This window comes from Passer montanus, unplaced genomic scaffold, assembly GCF_014805655.1.
Source record: "Passer montanus isolate IOZ18808 unplaced genomic scaffold, ASM1480565v1 scaffold76, whole genome shotgun sequence".
Taxonomy (NCBI): domain Eukaryota; kingdom Metazoa; phylum Chordata; class Aves; order Passeriformes; family Passeridae; genus Passer; species Passer montanus.
In genome coordinates this window covers 3,341,844-3,359,646 of record NW_024372813.1, presented here as the reverse complement: position 1 = coordinate 3,359,646, position 17,803 = coordinate 3,341,844, and the positions used below count along the sequence as shown (strand labels likewise).

Sequence of the window (17,803 nt, the reverse complement as noted above, 5' to 3'; positions counted from 1 at the left end):
CCCCGGTTCCGCCCCGTCCCAGCGCATCCTGCCTCTGCTCCGCTCCTCTCCTCCGCTCGCCGCTCCGCCCCGGCCCCGCTCCGCCCCGGCCCAGCCGCTCTCCGCCCGCCCCGAGCGGCCGTTCCCCGGCAGCGCACCCACCCCACGCTTGGGTCCGGGAGAAGCTGGCGAGTTGGAACATGAGGTGACGTGGGGTGACGAAGGACCACGATGCCCCTTTCCCGGTGGGGACCCTCGCCCGGCTCTCTGCTTTCCGGGGGTGGCGTGGGTGCTCAGGAGGCTGGCGCTGCCCGCGGCATCACTCCTAAAGCATTGGCGCGGGCAGCCCGCGTGGCTCCGGAGACGGGGCAGGAAATAGGAAAAAGGGGATGAAAGGTCCCAGGACGGGGGGGAAAGCCAGGAAGGACCTGGCTTCACTGCTGGGAACGTCTGGTGCTGTCTCGCCCGAAGCCAAGCCAGGCGTGGGTGAAACGCACGAAGCCTTGTGGCTATGGATGTTGGGCACGTTGCGAGTCTCGGCAGATGCCTGGGGATCGGGGATATACAAGGGAAAAAGGGATTTCTAGAAGGAGGAGTAGTGACTTCCTGGCACTGTTGCATCTCAAGGTGAACATTTCTGCCACCACTGAACCGCAGTGGGGGGCTAGTGAAGAGTGATTGGGGCACATGGTGCTGTCCTGGTGGAGCTGGGGTATGGGACAACACCTCGGAGAGGTGGGGACCACTGGGCCGGGACCCTCGGAATGAGATTCGGGAAGGTGACAAGGTGCTGCGAGGCTGGACTGCTATCACTGCAGGTCAGTGAGCTCCGAGGACCAGCCCGAGTAGCCCTCACCCCTCAGAGAGATGAGGAACTGGGAGCTGGTGGGGAAGGGCTGGGCAAGGGTCCAAGGAAGCAGAGCTGTCGAGGGGAGGAGCAGGCAGGCTGGGGAAGCCCGCCATGGGCAGGCAGGATGCAGGGACGGCAGGTGGGTCTGTACAACGGGGTTGCGAAAGGGCTGGTGGAAGGAACTGCAGGAAGCAGTGATCAGAGGATTGCAGCATGTCTGAAGGGCACGGGATTGATAAGAGGTAAACCGGGTCAAAATCTGGCTGGGCAAAGCCACTAGGGCACTTGAACATCAGAGGTCCTGGTGGCAGCACAGTGCCCGCTGGGGTTGTTAACGGGGTAGCTGCTGCCACTGAAGGAGTGGCAGGAGCGTCCAACAAACATTCCTGTTCTCTGCTTCGCATGAAGAAGGAAGATGCATGCCATGAGAATGAAGCAGTTCCAGGCCATTATTAACCTGGGGCATCACGAGACTCCCAGATCCACCACAGATCCACAGCTGGGAGAGCGGCCACGGTGAACTCGGGCAGGGCTTCCCATGCCAGGCCCCATCGGACCTGGGGACCAGCAGGATCCAGCTCTGTGGAGGTGGCACCAGCCTGGGGTCCAAGTGTGGGCAGGGGAAACTGTCAGCCTGGGATGGTGCTGAAAACAGGTGAATTCCTAAAGGACGGATGACCCACAAGTGCTCCAGGAGTGTCCTCTCCTATGCACTGGTGGATGCTGAGGGCTGTTTTTAAGGTGCTTCCTCAGCCCTTCTTGTGGGCAATGAAAGAAGGAAGGGAATTGAGTCTTACCCATCTGCCCTGTGGCATTGTTGCGAGGACGCACGGAAACAGGAGGGCGCTGAGATGTCTTCCATCTTTTCGGTTTCAGAACGGCCCCCGCGAGCTGCACTCGGCTGCACCCAGGGCGGAGCTGCGCCCCACGCCGCGCTCCGTGGGCGGGTGCCCGCGGGCCCGCGGGAGGCTGCTGCCATCCCGTGGGCACAGGGGGAAGGACGAGCTCAGGGCTGGCACCCCTTCCTCGGCCCCAGCTCCCCCAGTGGCTCTGCCCCGGGCCCGCAACGTCCTGCCCGGCCCTGACGGCACTGGAGGTGGCTCCGGGTGCAGGTCGTTGACTCCTCCAGGCTCCTTGTGCCCTCTGGCTGTCGCCCCCATTCCCTCTAGCTGCAACACAGCTGCCCACAGGGCTTGGGGCTGCCACCCAGCCATCAGCTCCTTGCTCCTCATCGGCAGCCAGCACGCATCATGGGCTACCATCTTCTCATGTGCAAGCCACGATGAGCTCTCTAAAGCCCCAGATCCGAGAGCCACATCCTGGTTCAAGGTGATCAGCTGGTGGCGGCAGCTGGAAAGTAGGTTTCTTATGTTTAGCTCTGGCCTTTTTGGGTCCTGCTGTTCATGGGACTGGGACAGTGCTAGTTTCTGCACTCCCGCTTCCCTCAAGGGCACCCACGTGCTCCACACTCAGACATGTCATTGCAGCCCTAAGCCACAACTGGCACATGGTAGCATGCTGAAGGCAGTGAGGACTCAGAGCTGAGGCTCTGGGGCAGGGCAGGGACAGCTTTGGCCCAGAAGTCTATTGCACACAAAGGGGCAAAGGGGCTTTATGTTAATCCCTCGGCTCTGAAAGGGATTCCCTACGCCTGGCTGAAATGCAGGATGTTCTGCTCCCAGCTCAGGGCAGGGACTCTGGTCCTGCCTCGACTTCTCCTGCAGCCCCCTGGACAAGAGGGGGTAGTGAATTGGGAAGGAGAGAACAGGGGGAATGTGTGGGGCTGTGGGGGCCTGGGTTCAGCCAGCCCTGTGCCAGCCATGTCCCCAGCCATGTGCCATCTGTCTGTCTGGTGCCTGTCCAGGTCCCCCAGCCAGAGCCCCTCTCCCCAGTGCTCACTTTGGGAAGGCCCTCCCTGTGGAGTCTGGGAGAGAAGATGCAGCAGCCTGTCCTGTTCTCAGGTGGTATCCAGATCATCTCTCCTCAAAGACCCCGCTGCAGCTGCGTCAGAGCCAGGTAGGACTCTGGGTGCAATCTGCCTGTCCTGCCTTCCCTGTTCCTTCCCCATTGGTGCAGTGGTGAGAGCTGGCTCATGCCACTGGGCCGTCTGCTCCAGGGGAGCCCACCAGTGCCAGGCCCCCTGCCAGGCGACCCCCCCGCGCCTCCACGGGTGCTAAGAATAACCAGCGCCGTCAGCAGCCGTGGTATTTGCAGGCACCGCCAGTGCCACCCCCATGCCAGCCTGCTGGGCACAGGATCCATCTGCTCCCTGACGTAAGTCAGCAGCCATGGGGGGAGATGGGTGGGCAGTCTTGGGGCCACGTGCGGCTGTGAGGCGTGGTCCTGTCTCCCTGCCCCCCGACCTCAACAGGAGCCAGGATGCTGTGGTGGGACATGGAGGCATTGCTGCCCAGCGCCCAGTATGGGAGCATGTGGAGCTGCCTGCCTTTCTTTTGTCCTGCTTTTCCCAGTGTTCCACAAACAAACACCCTGTTCCCAGCTCTGCAGCACCTCTCGGATATCGGGGTAGCCCCCATGGCTGGTGACAGTAGCTCTGCCTTCCTGCCTGCAGAGGGATGGGGAACTAGCAGGCTCAGTCACCCGGAATCTCCATTAAGGGAGATGAGCCATCCCAGAGGTGGTACAGAGCAGTGTGTGGGGCAGCTCCCCTGAGCACCAGAGCAGCTGTTTCCCTGTGCATGGGGCCACAAGGACCAACGCAGCTCCCTGAGCTTCATGTGTGGTGGAGTCAGAGATCTGCAGCTGGCAGAGGAGTGGGCTGGGGATGCCTCCAGCTGTTGCCACTCTATTATTGGGGTGTCCCACCTGGACTGTTCCCCAGGAATGCAGAGCTGTATTCCACAGGAATGCAGAGCTTCTCCTCTGGGACCCATATGAGCTGCATTTGCCCCTGTGCCCAGGCTCTGAAGAGAGGATTCTGCAGGGACACTGTGCTCCTACCAAGGGCAAACTTAGTGCAGAGCCTTCTTCCCAGGCAGTGATGGTGAGTCATGCAGAACCAGGCTGGGATGTTTTCTTCTCTCTGTGTGACACTCCAGTAAATCATATAGGATGTCCTAGCACTGGGCCAAGGCGACCTCTGGCATGTGGGGCTTCTTGCTCTCCTTTCAGCATGGGGACTCACACAGCCCCAGGAGTGGCCCTGGGCACAATGGTATTGTCAAGGGGCATTTCCTACTGAGACAGAGGGTAGTGAGCTATTCCAATGCAAGGCTTTTCAACTCATTGGTGGGGGGGGCGGTTAAAACCAAGCTGGCATTGATGAAATGCCTGGGGTTGTCTGGCAACAAAGAGGTTAAACTTCCTGTTCATCCACATGGCAAGCACTAATTGTCGTGGAGAAACCATCTTCAAGCTCTGTGAGGAGCACAGCAAAGGGTCATAGGAGCTGCAGGGATGCACTGGGGAAGTATTGAAATCATTATGGCACCCAGCAGTGTGGGTGCTGCTGGCCAGTCTGGCAGAGCATGGGGTGGGCAGGCAGGGCTTAGCTCTGTGCCACTTCGCCTGTTTGGAAATCGGGGTTTGGAGTGAGCAATCTCTGCCCATGGTCTGAGACTGGGGGCACTCCCTTGCAAAGGACAGGTGAGGTTTGGGGTAGAGGTTCAATACGGATGGAGCCACACTGGTCGTTTGGGCATTTTCAGATTTAACTTTTTTTTTTTATTATTGTAAAATAGCCTATGCTTCCCTCTGGTGGGGAAGAATTGCTGTGCCAGTAGGATAAAGTCTATGGCTGCAATTGGACAAGTCATACCACAGTGAAAAACCTTTCCTGGGTACCCACTGCTCTGACAGTGGCTGTGGGCAATGAGCCACCTGCGATGCCACCCACAGGTAATGCCTCTGTCTCCTATGCCTGGAGCCTTGCACTTACCCACTTTCCTGCCTTTATTCCTAGCCTGTGATTCTCAACATGTTCCCAGGTGTCCAGGGATGTTGCTTCCCTCACTGGTCTTAGGAACAGCCGTGTTCCTGCTTGGCCCGGGTGAAATGAACCCAGCGGGTCCCGGAGCTGTTGGTTCTTGCACCACTGGAACAGAGGACACACAGCATGGGGGAAGCTTGGGGAGGAGGTGGGATGGCAGGATGTGGGACATGGGATGCTGGACTCTACGAGGATCATCCCAGGTCAGGCACAGATGGGGCAGCTGAGTTGTTGCAGAGGATACATGAGGTGGTGGGAGCCATCCCTCCTTCCTGCAGTGGACTCAAGAGGACAGAACCTCCCAGGCACGAGTGTGTGTGTGTATGTGTGTGTGCATGCTTCCCTTCCTCATCCTCACTTCCGTGGGGCTTCTCTGTGCTCCAGCTGGTGTTGGCAGTCATGGCAAGTACTGGGAATATCTTATTTTTGGTGGCATTTGAAAGAATGCAAATATTCAATGAGACATTACATCTTTGCCCTGAGACTTGTGAGCTGCCTCCCCACATCAATAAACTCCAGTTTTGAATATTTTGAATGAAGAAGTGGTTTTGGCTGTGAGTCCTTCTTTCCAGCCCTTTTGTGGAAGGGGAAGCAGGGTGTGTGAGTGCTACCTCATGGCTTGCCAACACACCCACCCTGCCAGCTCAGAGCAGCAGCAGTGGATTTAGCCTGAGGTGCTATTGCCTGGCACCTGCTGGTCCTGCAGGTAACCCCATTACTGGTGCCATCACAGACCTAGTGCTGATGTCCCACTCCTCTGGCAGGGCTGCCTGGCATGTTGCTGGAGATGCAACAGATACATCCCCCTCCAGGCTCATCTCTGGGGACTGAATGTCACACGACGGGAGCACAGTGGGCTGCAGGTATGTTTGTTTGGACTGACCCAAGAGCACATTGGACTGTCCTGGCTCCTCCTGGCTGGGTACCAAGCACGCCCTCAGACTCTGAGCCTTGTCTGGAGGGATTTTGGGGATGCTACCCCACTCAGACCCTTCCCTCAGCCCATTTCTTTTGTCCAAACCTCCTATACCTGTCCTCAAATTCTCATGGTGGGCACACAGCAGGTAGGCAGCCTTGGAGACCTTCTTGCCCTGGAGATCTGTGGCAGCATCTCAAGGAGCAGTGCCTGATTTGGCCACCCTCGAAGACACAGAGCTTCTCCTTCAGCCCCCATCTGCCCTGTGCTCACAGCATGCTGGCACCAGGGATCGGGGTTTGCTCAAGGCTCAGCGTAAAAGAATCCCCCCCACCCCTCACCTGGGGTCAATGAGTGCCTCCATCCTTCAGTTTCTCCTGTGAAGGTGGAAGAGCCTCAGTGTCAAAAGTTGCTGGAGGAGGTGTGACGCAGCAGCTGGGCTTCCAAAACCGTCTAATTTGGGACATTAAAAAATAATCATCCCTGCAAAGCAATTAATTTCCCTGGAAAGCCCCTGCAGTTTTGGGATCATTTCTTCCTACACTTGTTAATTTATGGGAGACATTATAAGTGTTAATTTACAGGAGAGATTATAACTTATCACAAAGCAAAAGCAGAAAAGATATGGTTACAATTTCCAATTCTGCCTTTAATTAACACTGGTGGTGCACTGCCCAGCTGTAGCAGTACCAGGAGCTGCCACACAGTAAATCCTGCCTGAAACACTCACTCGAGTGACCACAGAAATGTGGGCTTTATTAATGTGAATAAAGTTGCTTTATGACAATTTAACAATTTAATCGTGTTCAGTGCTTATCCAGTGGATGCCCAAGTGAGTGGACAAAGTCTTGCCCTTGCCAAGTTTTCCATGGTCAGGGATGAAGACGGAGGCTGGCCAAGCTGTGGAGATGAGGTAAGCCTGTTCTGGATGCAGGAATCAAACAGACCTGTGGCTCCAGCTCCTGTCTGAATGTGTCTAGGTGATGGGGGTCTGTGGGGACAGTCCTGCTCACAGCCTGGCCAGGGAAAAGTAAACCTGTCTCCCCCAGATCCTTACATGCTGAGCTGGCTGGCATGGGGCAGTGCCATGGCAGAATGGGGCCTGGCTGCACTGGGGTAGCTGGGGGCTCCCAGGGTGGACAGTCCTTTGAGGTTACATAGAGAAGGAGCTGTACTAATTAATGATATCTCTGTGCTGCTTTTTGGGGAGGGGATGAGTGGGGCTGCCTGTCCCATCGGTGCTGGGGCAGTCTCCCACCTTGGAGTTGCCTACAGTCTTCCTGGGACCAGGAACTGGCTGCCATCTTCCTGTTTATGACACCAGAACGCACACCTTGGAAGATGGGTAGGTAGCAGGAGCTAGAACATGGCACACTGAGCTCTCTTCTGAGGGGTGCGTCCCAAACCCTGCATCCAGACGCAGAGTTGTTGTGGACCCAGCTGTGCTCCAGTGACACCCACATGGCTGACCTGTGCTGTCCCCCACCCAGATCCTTCTGGGAGAGGACATCCTGCTCAGTGCGTGCCTCTGCACCTCGCTTGTCCCCAGCTGCAGGAGCTGGGACCTAAAATAGCCAGCAGGTGTGGCAGGCACAGGGAAGTCCCCGTCCCTGCTCATAGCACAGCCAGCACACGCAGGGCGGAAATAAACACGCCTGTGTGCAGACACCGACACGCGTGTGTGAGCAGCGGCACACAGACACGGACACGCGCGTGGGTTCCCCGTGCTGGGGCAGCTGCAGCCGAGTTTCCATGCCCGCGGAGCAGCCGCTGGATGGCAGCAAGGCCCCGGCAGAAGGAGCGGGGCTGGGGGTGCCGGGCGTGCGGAGCGGGGCTGGGGGTGCCGGGCACCGGGCGTGCGGAGCGGGGCTGGGGGTGCCGGGCACCGGGCGTGCGGAGCGGGGCTGGGGGTGCCGGGCACCGGGCGTGCGGAGCGGGGCCTTGCGGAGCACGAAGGGACCAGAGGAGGGGCGGGCAGGCCCACCGCACCGGGAGTGTCCTGGTGCCAGGGTGTCCTTTATGGAGCCTGGTGAGATCTGAAGGTGAAGGATGGCTGTTGGGCAGCGGTGAACCGGCAGAGCCAGGGAGCTGCGGCAGGGCAGAGGCAAGGGGCAGCCTGGAGGCAGGATCTGATGGGCATGGCACAGGTCCTGCTGCACAGCCCGGCAGTGCTGGGCATTCCCCAGGGGCAGGGGCACAGCACCTACCTGTCCAAAGGCCAGGGGTACAAGGTGCCACAGTGTAAGGGATGGAATCATAGAATCATAATTTTTGTTGGTAAAGACATCTGAGGTCACGGAGTCCAACAATTAGCCCAGCACTGCCCTGGTGCTATTTGGCCCACAAAGCCTCTTGAGCCTTTGATCCTAATTATTGTAGACGTAATGAAAGCACTCTGGCTGCCATCCCTCTGGTAGCCGCTTGTGCAAACACCAGGGGGAAGAACAGCCCTAAGGAATTAAAATTTTCTGGCAGATTCTGTAGCAAACGGCTTTCTGTAGCAAACTAGCTGATTCTACCGATGGCCTTTGCACAGGAAGATGCCTTTGTGCAGGCATGAGCACGACACCCCAGTCTGATCCAGGTGTTTCACACCTCTCTGGCACTTCTGGACTTGGCAAGAGAAAATCAGGTCCCAGGCTGTTGGCTTCAGGAGCCCAGGAGAACATGGAGCTCTTCTGGAAATGCTTCCAGCGAATGAAGGATGCTCCTGGTTCAGCTGCAGAGGGCTCTTTGGATGAGAGAATGAAGGCTCTTTGCATCCATTGAAGTGTCCCAGAAATGGTTCTGGGGTGATGAGGTGCTCTCACAACTGAGAAAGGTTGGGAAAAGCACTCAGGGCAGCTGTAGCTGAGGACAGCAATGACAAGAAGGATCCAGGCCAGCATGGCAAGTTTGGTCCTGCTGGCAGCAGAGTCCCTTGTTCCCACACTTTTGAAAACAGGAAGACAGTCCCAGGGAGATGGTGGGGAGGAAACCAGCGAGGGAGGAGCTCTGTGAGCCACTGGATCTTTGCAAAGGGCTTCTTGTTCCCACCTGGATTTCTGGTCTTGCTTGGACTCTGTGAGCTGCTGTAGCTCTCTTTCTCAGGCAATGTCACTAAGCCTCAGAGAGGAATTAATGGGCTCAGGAGTCTGAGTGGCTTAGGGAGAATGTCACTTCTAACACTTCCCCATGGGAACCAGGTACAGGAGTGGCTGCAGGGAGGTGATGGGTGGAAGAGCTGGCGGAGTCCAACCTGGCTGCAGCTGTGTGGGATTCACAAACACCCCCAAAGTGCTGATGAGGTAACTGGGGCACTGTTGGGATTGGCACATTGTTAGCAGTATGGGAATTAGAAATTCCAGGGTGAAGTAAACCAGGTAGCACAGGCTGTGCTGTGATGGGCTACTATTCAACCAGCTGGGAATTGCTCATCAGAAGGCTGGGGCAGAGCAAATGAATAAACAGCGTAAATAACTTTGGAATGAGGTAAAAGTGTGTTATAAGTTTAATATAATTAAGGTAAATTAGTCATTACATGATGGTGAGACATGGACATGTAACAATGCCCTTTAGGCATGTCTTATTTGTGTGGCCTTTATGAGTAAGGGCTGCTGGGATCCCTCTGTGGTGTAGGTGGGTGCACGAAGAGGGGAACCCCTGCACCCCACGTGATTGGACTTGTGTTCCTGAACACAGCCTCTCTCACTCTCCAACATCCAGGCTGGGTTTCCTCAGGGACAGGAATAGTCTCAGCACAAAGAGAGAAGACAAGGCAGGATGCTTTCCTGTCAAAGACTCATTATTCAAATTCAAGCTCCTCTTCAAAAACCAGAATGACAAGAAACAGCATGGCTCAAGCACCAGTGATCTCATGGGAGAAATGTTACAGGTGGGATCTTAAGCATCTAGTTTCTGTAACAGAGGAAAGCCTTGGGTTGGTTGTGCCCTGATGGATTCCCCAGGATGACTTCAAAGGAGCCTCTCTCCCCAGCTCCCAGCTCATCACCAGGCTGTTCCATCTGAGCAGGCAAACCCCAGGAGACAGAGTGGAACTCCTTAGAAGCTGGAGTCTTGGGAGGCCTTGGAGGGGTGCTTTTGGTGTCAACAGCATGTGCTAAACCTCATGCTCAGCCCTTTCCATTTGGCATGCTGTGTAACAGCCTCCCTTGCTGCTGTGCTGCCAGGCTGGCCTGAGTAGCACAAGGGTGCCTGGCCAAGGTAGTGCCCCCCAAGGTGAGGGGGCACAAATGACCATCCTTACCCCAGAGAACTTCTTTCCTTGAGCACTGCTTTGGGAGATGTGTGAGCTGGTGGTGGTCAGCATGAGCAGGGAAAGACAGCCCTGGTCCCTGGAAGCACAGCCCTGGTCCCAGTCCCTCTCCCTGGAAGGATGTCCTGCCTGCTCCCTGTTTGCTTCCTGGGGCAGAAATAGCCCTGCTTGTCTGCTGCAGCCTGGCTTGTGCTAGACATCTTGCAAGGCCTCAATTTAAACAATGAGGGACCTCAGATCACAACCTGACACCAAATAAAGGACAAACCTCAGCTGAGCTGGGCTGTATGTTCATTGGCAGTGTCCTGCCCTTGGAAGGCTGCTTGGGAGTAGGCACTCCAGGGAGAGCATGGAATGGGGTGGCTCATAGGTGGATAATTGTCTCCATGGGAGGATGGAGTTCCCACACTCAGACTGGTACTAGGGCTGTGGCTATGCCAGAGCTGTGTCTGGACTCAGCACTGCTGTTACCCACAGGAACCTTGTTCCCAGGTCTCTGCTCCTTTATTTCAAAGCTGCTGGGTTTTAAGCCCTTGCAATTTCCCAGAGAAGGAAATCCCTTGGCACCCTGATCTTTAGCACCCCTTTGAGTACTTTGTGGTGTTCCTGGGAAGAGGGATACCTGGGGAGGAGCTCACCTGGCTGGGAAATGAAGGTGATTGTTCTGCACTGTGCTCCTGTGGGCTCACATAAACCCATTCTAAATTCCCTGAGGGTCCAGAGACAGGAGTGAGGAAGAAGTGCAGAATTCAGCCCAACCATCAGAAATGGCTCTTGCTTGGATATACTGCCAAGCATCCTCAGGGCTCATCAGGGGTGTGAATAACCTGCTTTTTCTTCTCCACTACTTCCTTTCCATTAGCATAAATTTTCAGCAGTGTGCTGGCACCATGAGCTTTGGCTGCTGCTGTAAGGGACACTCCAGTGTCCATATGAAGTCCTGCTAAGGCTGACCTGGAGGGGATTTACTGGCAGAGCATAAGGACATGGACCTGAAGTGACAGCAGACATCTTGCTGGGTGAGGGCTGCCTTTGGTCAAGGTTTGTTCAACACAGATTGTTTTGTCCATTAATTGCTGATGCATAACCAAGGCACACTCAGCATCAGGTATATCCCATACAAGGGACCTCAGGTGATGCTGATGGACCTGACACATTGAGCAGAGTCAGCCTGGTCCCTCTTGCCCCTGGTGATGTTAGTGCATGCTCTGGGTATGCCTTCCCAGTCTAGGACTCCTCCTGGCTCTCCCACATCTTCTGGTGCTGAGGAAGGTGTCAAGGGCCATGCTGAAGCATCGGGGCAGACTCCAAATCACCTCTGCCTCAGAGCAGTCCCTCACTATTGTCAGAGTGCCACTCCAGTGTCACTCCTGCAGAGCTGCGTGCCCCAGCTGTGTCCAGCTCTGGGGGCACATGCCCCTCAGGGACAGGCTTAGGAGGAAGGAGCTGATGGTGCCAGGAGAGAGACACCAGCTCGTGCTGCCAGTTGGACACCTCAGCACAGCCAGGACATGGCACCAGGTCCCAGCACTGCACCCTCACCCCATCCTGAGGCACTGCTCCAGCCATTCTTTAGAGTGTAACTTTCAGGCTTTTAATTAAATGCCCATGAAACACTCATTTGAGATGCTTAATTTAAAGTGAGAGCTAATTAATTTTATGGGCCTTGGCCACCTCTGTTTCATTTCTGAGTTAATGCCTGGGCTGTACTGGTGGAGGTGCAGAGAGCAAGGCAGTCTCTGGCTGCTGGGACAGTCTAGACAGCCCAGCTGTGAGTGTGGCTGGAAGCCCCGTCAGAGGCTGGTGGTCCTGTGTGGGGCTGGTGGCCCTGTGCAGGGCTGGTACCTCACTTACCCTCCTTGCCAGGCTGGCTCTTGCTCCAGCTCAGCTGAGCAGGAGGAAAATAGGGCTGAGTTGGGCCTCTGTCCCGGCTGGTCCCACAGGGCTGGACTCACATCCAAGCACCACATCCCAGGGACACAGAGCCTGTCCCTGTTTCCAGGGACTGGCTCAGCATGACATTGCCTCACGCATCATTTGTCAACCTTTCAATAACCTTTTCTCCCACTTTAGAGTGGATTTGCTTTCTCATAGCTGGCCTCCCCAAGATCCCCAGCACCACTGCAATGACTCCCATGGCCATGGGAGCTTGGAGGAGCTTCTCCAGCAGCATCTGCTCAGCTTGGGGATGCTCAGAGCACTCTGCCCAGCCCTCCAGTCCCAGGGTGTCCCTGATTATGATCTCATTGGGAAAAACATAGAGGGGCAGCCAGCCTCCACCTGCTCTGTACACCTGTGAGCCAAATGACCACCAAGGGACAGCAGTGGCACTTGGCAGAGCCCCTTGAGGCTGGCTGCAGGGAGGCTGGGAGGCAGAGAATGAGACCTGGAGGGCAAAGCTCCAACCAGGAGCAGCCCAGGGCTGAATGAGGAAGGGAGGGAATTCCCTGCTAGAGCTGACACCAGGCCTGAGGCATGAGAGGAGAAGGTAGTGGGGAGGGGGTGTCTGTCTCTGCCATGCTTCAGACCCACTGGGAAGGGGCTATGGGTGGCTCTGGTGAAGGTGTCCAGGTGCTGAGGTCCAGCTGGGTCCCTTGGCATGGTGACCCCATCCCTGAAGAGCTGCATGTGCCACTGCCTGCACCACAGGGAACACAGATGGGTTGTTTTTGAGGGCCTGGCAGATCTGCAGTCTCCTGCTTTATGGCTGACTGTAAAGGGCCTGCTATAAACTGTGATTGAAAACATGAATCATCTCACTAATTAAGCAGAGTTATTTCCATGCCAGGAAATCTGTCTCTTTTGTCAAGATCTTTGTTTTCAAATGGGAATAAATCTCAGGCAAAGCTAAAGATTGGCTCCTGAACTCTTTATCACCAAGTAGCAGTGATTTATCCTGTGATTTGCCATGGCACCAGAGAAAAAAGAGAATTAATAATAAATATTCATTTTTAAGCCACATATGTTAGTTTGAAAGACAAGTGTCTACTAGGGAAGGCAGGAAGATCCTTTGGAATGGAGAATGTAAAACCCCTCTCTCTGATTTATTATAATTTTGAAATTTAGGGGCTCTTAGGTAAATATATGAGGATAGGGATAATAGTTCTTTACTAGTATGTATATAACAAGGCAAACAAAATTACAATAACTATGACATTAACAACAAATAGAACTGGGGACCGAGTAAAAGCCTTCTTGGCTGCCAGCACTTTCCCCTTTGGTGCAGTTACTGTCACAGCCAGCAGGAATGAGCAAAAGAATCTCGGGGTGGTGGATGAGATGTATTAGAAGTTCCACAGTGGTAGCTGGAACTCCAGGACAGTGCCAGCTACAGCATGGAGAAAACTAGAGCAAAAGCAAAGAAACAGCTGAGGCGGGGCAGCGGCGGCACAGCTCCGAGCAGGGCAGGGAGGGGTGAGGTTCAGGATTGCCAGGGGACACGAGGGTCAGGATTGCCAGGCACTTGAAGTTCAGGATTCCTGGGCACACAAGGTTCGGGATTCCCGGAGCACACGAGATTTGGGATTCCGGGGGCACACAAGGTTTGGGATTGCTGGGGCACACGAGGTTCGGGATTCCCAGGGCACATGAGGTTCAGGATTCCTGCACGAGGTTCAGGATTACCAGGGCACACGACGTTTGGGATTGCCGGGCACACGAGGTTCAGGATTCCTGGGGCACACGAGGTTCAAGATTGCTGGGTGTTATAGGTAAAAATTGATCCAGCCAATTAGATAAAAAATAAAAATAAAATTATTCACGACCGACATAGAGTCCTGACCGCCAACAATCAAAAAGTAGCGCTGACTCCGGGATCGGAGCGGGTGAACTATGGTCTGGCCTCTATTGCACCGAATCCCCCTGTTCAGCACCGAGGCCTGGCAGAGTTCGATTTTCATACTCTTTTTCTTGCCCGTGGCAGAGTCCCTTTGTCTCTTCCTAGAGTCTTTCACATTCATGCAGTGTCTATTCTCTGTCCTATGCTGGACAAAGCCCGGTCGGGAATTGATGTATATCGGTCTCCAGTTCCTGGAATCCTTCATTCAGATGTATGTCCTTGGTGGTCCTGTCTGTCTGAGGTGGACATCTACACGGGCGTCATTGCTGTGCGTTTTCTCGTTCATGCCATCGGGGAGTGCCCATCTCCTGTGCGGGCCAGGTTTTCTTCGTATGTTAATGATGCACCTCCTCCTCGGCTGTCCTGTGTGGCAATCACTCTTTCCCCTTTGCTGTCATGATCTTAAAGCTTTATTTTATATTATGTTAATAATCTTACATTTCCAGCACAAATTACCCCCTTATTCATAACACTGGGGCACACGAGGTTCGGGATCGCCAGGGCACACAAGCAGATGGTGATCAGTCCCTCAGGGCTGAGCTCCAGCAGTGCCAGTGAATTCTCCCCACAGTAAGTGATAGCCTGGCCATCCACCTCTGATGCCAAAGAGAGAGAGCAGCTGCCCCAGCTGTTGTCTTTTTACCTGCCCCTCATTCTCATGCTATCTTTGTCCCTCAGAGAGAAACTTTCAGAGAAAAAAAATGTATAGTCAGATGCTCTATTCTTCTTGTGACTTCAGACATAGTCTTTTGTCTTTTTAAAGTACCCATAAATATCCATAAGTACCCAGTAGTTAGTTTCTTAGCAACTTATGGGAAAAAAATCTATAAGTAAAAGAAAAAAAAAATAAACCCAACACCAAACTAAGCCTGGAAGTGTCTAAACACCCACCAGAGGAGCATTACCATTCCACAAACTGAGTTTGGTTTGGCTCTGAGAGCATCTTGCCAAGGCCAGCCTGGTCTGGTGGGGAAGATGAGGGCACTTTGGGCACTGCATTGTCTGGCAGGCTCGGTCAGTGGGAGATGTGTGCTCCTCCCACATCAGCTGGTGAGGATGACAAGGAGGGCCACAAATGTACCTATTTGTGCTTCAGAGCTTGTAGCCAAAGCATCAATTGATGTGATACCCCACTCTGCATTGCACTGGTTCCTGCTGAGACCAGTTTGGGCAAGGGTGGCTTGATGCTCATAACCCCTCTGAATCACCGGACTCTGGGCATGGCCTGATTCAAGGTGGGAAGGAGATTCTCTAGATAGCATAGGCTTCAGGAGGGGTATGCAGGTGCCCCAAGCCCACATCCTGATCAGGTCTTTGTTCAGTGTGGCTGTGAGCCCTCTCTCCTCCTGTCCAAGCAAGCTCAGACTCATGCTGTCCTCATCAGGGGTGGTGTACCCACGCTCTTTGCAAAGAGTCTCGGCATGACAGTAAATCCCTGCAAATGCTACTTGCAAATTTCTTTCCAGTGTTGGAAGAGCTGGAGGACCACATCAGGATGTTAATGTTGCAATGGTAACATCATTATGGCTGCAGCACTGTGCAGGTACAGTTGCCTATGGTGGGCTCTTCCTGGTGGGGTCCTGTGGTGGGACCCGAGCTTCTGCCAGCCCCCAGTCCTAAGGTTGTGCCTGGTCCTGCCAGCTCCCAGAAGCGGCCTCATCCCTGATTCCTGTGCCATTTGCTTGTAGTGCCTTATTGGTATTTACAGAAGGTTCCCAGGGAGTTACCTCACGTCCACCAATTTGTGACTCAGCAATGACAGAGCCTGCATAAACACAGGAATGAGGCACCAGCAAACAATGACAAATAGTGCAAGGTGTTCACCAAGGAAGATCGTCTGACCTGTGTTAGCAGCATCTGCACAAGTCAAGAGAGAACGTGGAGCAGCTTAGAGCAGTGGGTGCTGCAGCTGAAGCCAGATGTTCATGTTACTACAATGAAGAGGAAGGAACCCCAGCCCTGAAGCTCCTGCTCCTTAGCCTCCACTCTCTGAGTGGATTTATTTGCATTCATGTCTTTGTGGCAGCTCAGCCGAGCAGCCCACAGCAGCATGCTTGTAGTCATGCAGAATGGACTCAGCAATGCAGCAGGAAGGACCATTATGGTGGGGTGTGACTCTGTATCTTAGGTTGGAAATGCAAGATGTGTCTGGGGTGTGTATTCTATTGCCACCTGTTTTAGACATGGGGCAGTTATCCTCTCTTAATTAGGCCACCTGTTAAAACCAGGTGGGGCAGTTTTCTTTATCTCTTCCACAACCAATCCTCCCTGCAGGAGATCTTTGCTGTTTATGGCCAGTGAGTGTCCCTGCATGGCTGATAAAATTACATCATTCCATTAGGAGAAGCTCTGCCTAGGGGGGAGGAGCCAAGCATTCCTACCTGGATATAATCTGAGGTTTGGAATGCTACAGGCAGCCTTTTCCCACTGCATTCCCAGAGGACCAGCTTTCTTCTCACACTGCATTCCCAGAGGAAGATCAGGCCCATCTACGCCAGCACTGAAGTTTTCAGAGGAAAACTCCACCCTTCTCCAGGATCCCTGCTCCACCAGAACCACATCTGGCACTGCAGGAGGGCTGCAGACACCATTTAATGGGACTGCTGCCAACAGCTGGTCCCACAGGGTATCAGGTCTTATTCTGATTCTGTCAGTGTTGTTCTATATTACTGCATTTTTATTTTAATTTTTTATTTTAACTTATTTCTTTTAAATTATTTATTTATTTTATTTATATTTTCTTTTCATTTTTTTCCCTAATAAAGAACTGTTCCTACTCACATATCTTTGTCTATGAGCGCCTTAATTTCAAAATTATAATAATTTGGAGAAAGGGGGTTTGCATTTTCTGTTTAAGGGAGGCTCCTGCCTTCCTTAGCAGACACCTGTCTTCTCAAACCAAGACACTCTGGGATGCCAGAAGCTGCTTACAGCTGGGGCTGTAGCACAGCTGTTGTGGAACAATCCTCACATTGGCTTGTCCACTGTAAATGTGGCCCCAAAGCCCTCATCTGGTTTACAGAAGGTACCAAGTAGGGATGTCACTGCCTCAGGATGGTGGGGTTCACCAGGATTCTGGTGGTGCATCCTTGTGCACTGCTGTGCCTGTGTCCATCGCTGCTTGAAGGCTGTGAAGTGACCAAACCCCTCTCAGCTCTGTAGAAGGCTTGGGGCTCCATGAAGGACCTGCAGGGAGGACTGGGGGGCATGCTGTGTCCCCCACTACCTGTTTCTTCTGCAGCAAACCAGGTTGGGATCTCTTCTTCACAGCCCTAAATTCCAGCACCACCCCAGCTGTTTTCTGCTGCCTTCAGAGCACTGGGAGGAAAGGGTGGGGGCTTGTCACTGTCAAAATGCTGTTAATTGGCTGCTCAGGCTTCCTTCTACAGTCTACTCAGACTTCGCCTGAGCCACTCCAGTCCTGCCTGAGTTTACAGGGAAAGCCTGGAACTACCACTCAAGCTCACTTTGAGACCTGGGGTACATATCCATTCCCATTCCAGAAGGGAAGTGGGGAGCACTCCTCTCTTGTCACTGCCCTGGGTGTGATGGGCACCTTGAGGCTCACACTGGGGTCTTATTCACCAGACAGCATGGGAGTCAGGGAAGGGTTTGCATCCACATCCACACCCATATCTACACATACGTGAGTGATTTGTGCTGTGACACACCATGGCCAGTGCCAGGGACAAGAATGTGCCACTGGGCAGAGGGACAAGCGTGTCTTGCTGCAGAGTGTGGCTGACCTGGGGCTCTGCAAACCAGTTTTGCCATTCCAGATGCTGGGTTTGCTATGAGTGTCTTTATCCAGCAGCAGCAAGCACCGATGAGATAATTAGAGCTAAAACACGGAGTGCAGCAGGAGAGCACTGCCCTGTGCTGTCAGGAGCTGTGATGTGTTTGGAGTTGCTCTTCCCACAGAACTAGGTCTCCTGTATATGTGCTGATATAAAACCTGCTCCCTGGGTGATTTTGAGTGACAGGAAGAAAACATCTTTATTACCTTGAAAAACCAC

The 17,803-nt window shown here is 54.0% G+C and overlaps 1 protein-coding gene across 32 annotated transcripts; it reads left to right on the top strand.

The window, feature by feature from the left end:
* The first annotated feature begins 9 nt into the window (after positions 1-9).
* Positions 10-16,555, top strand: LOC120512619. Of its 32 annotated transcripts, XR_005630067.1 has the most exons (10): positions 12-224; positions 607-797; positions 1,238-2,186; positions 2,694-2,845; positions 2,946-3,103; positions 3,695-4,687; positions 5,543-5,641; positions 6,505-6,607; positions 8,880-8,981; positions 9,400-16,555. XR_005630067.1 is itself a non-coding variant. In XM_039731133.1 (7 exons), exons 3-6 carry the CDS (start codon positions 1,538-1,540, stop codon positions 6,574-6,576), a joined length of 972 nt encoding a protein of 323 aa, XP_039587067.1. In that variant the 5' UTR covers positions 11-224; positions 607-797; positions 1,238-1,537; the 3' UTR covers positions 6,577-6,607; positions 16,227-16,555. The 32 variants fall into 32 exon arrangements, 8 of the variants coding, with proteins under 8 accessions (XP_039587062.1, XP_039587067.1, XP_039587066.1 ...); XR_005630070.1 differs by lacking the exon at positions 8,880-8,981 and having other exon boundaries at positions 16,227-16,555; XR_005630068.1 differs by lacking the exon at positions 8,880-8,981.
* The last annotated feature ends 1,248 nt before the right edge of the window (positions 16,556-17,803 follow it).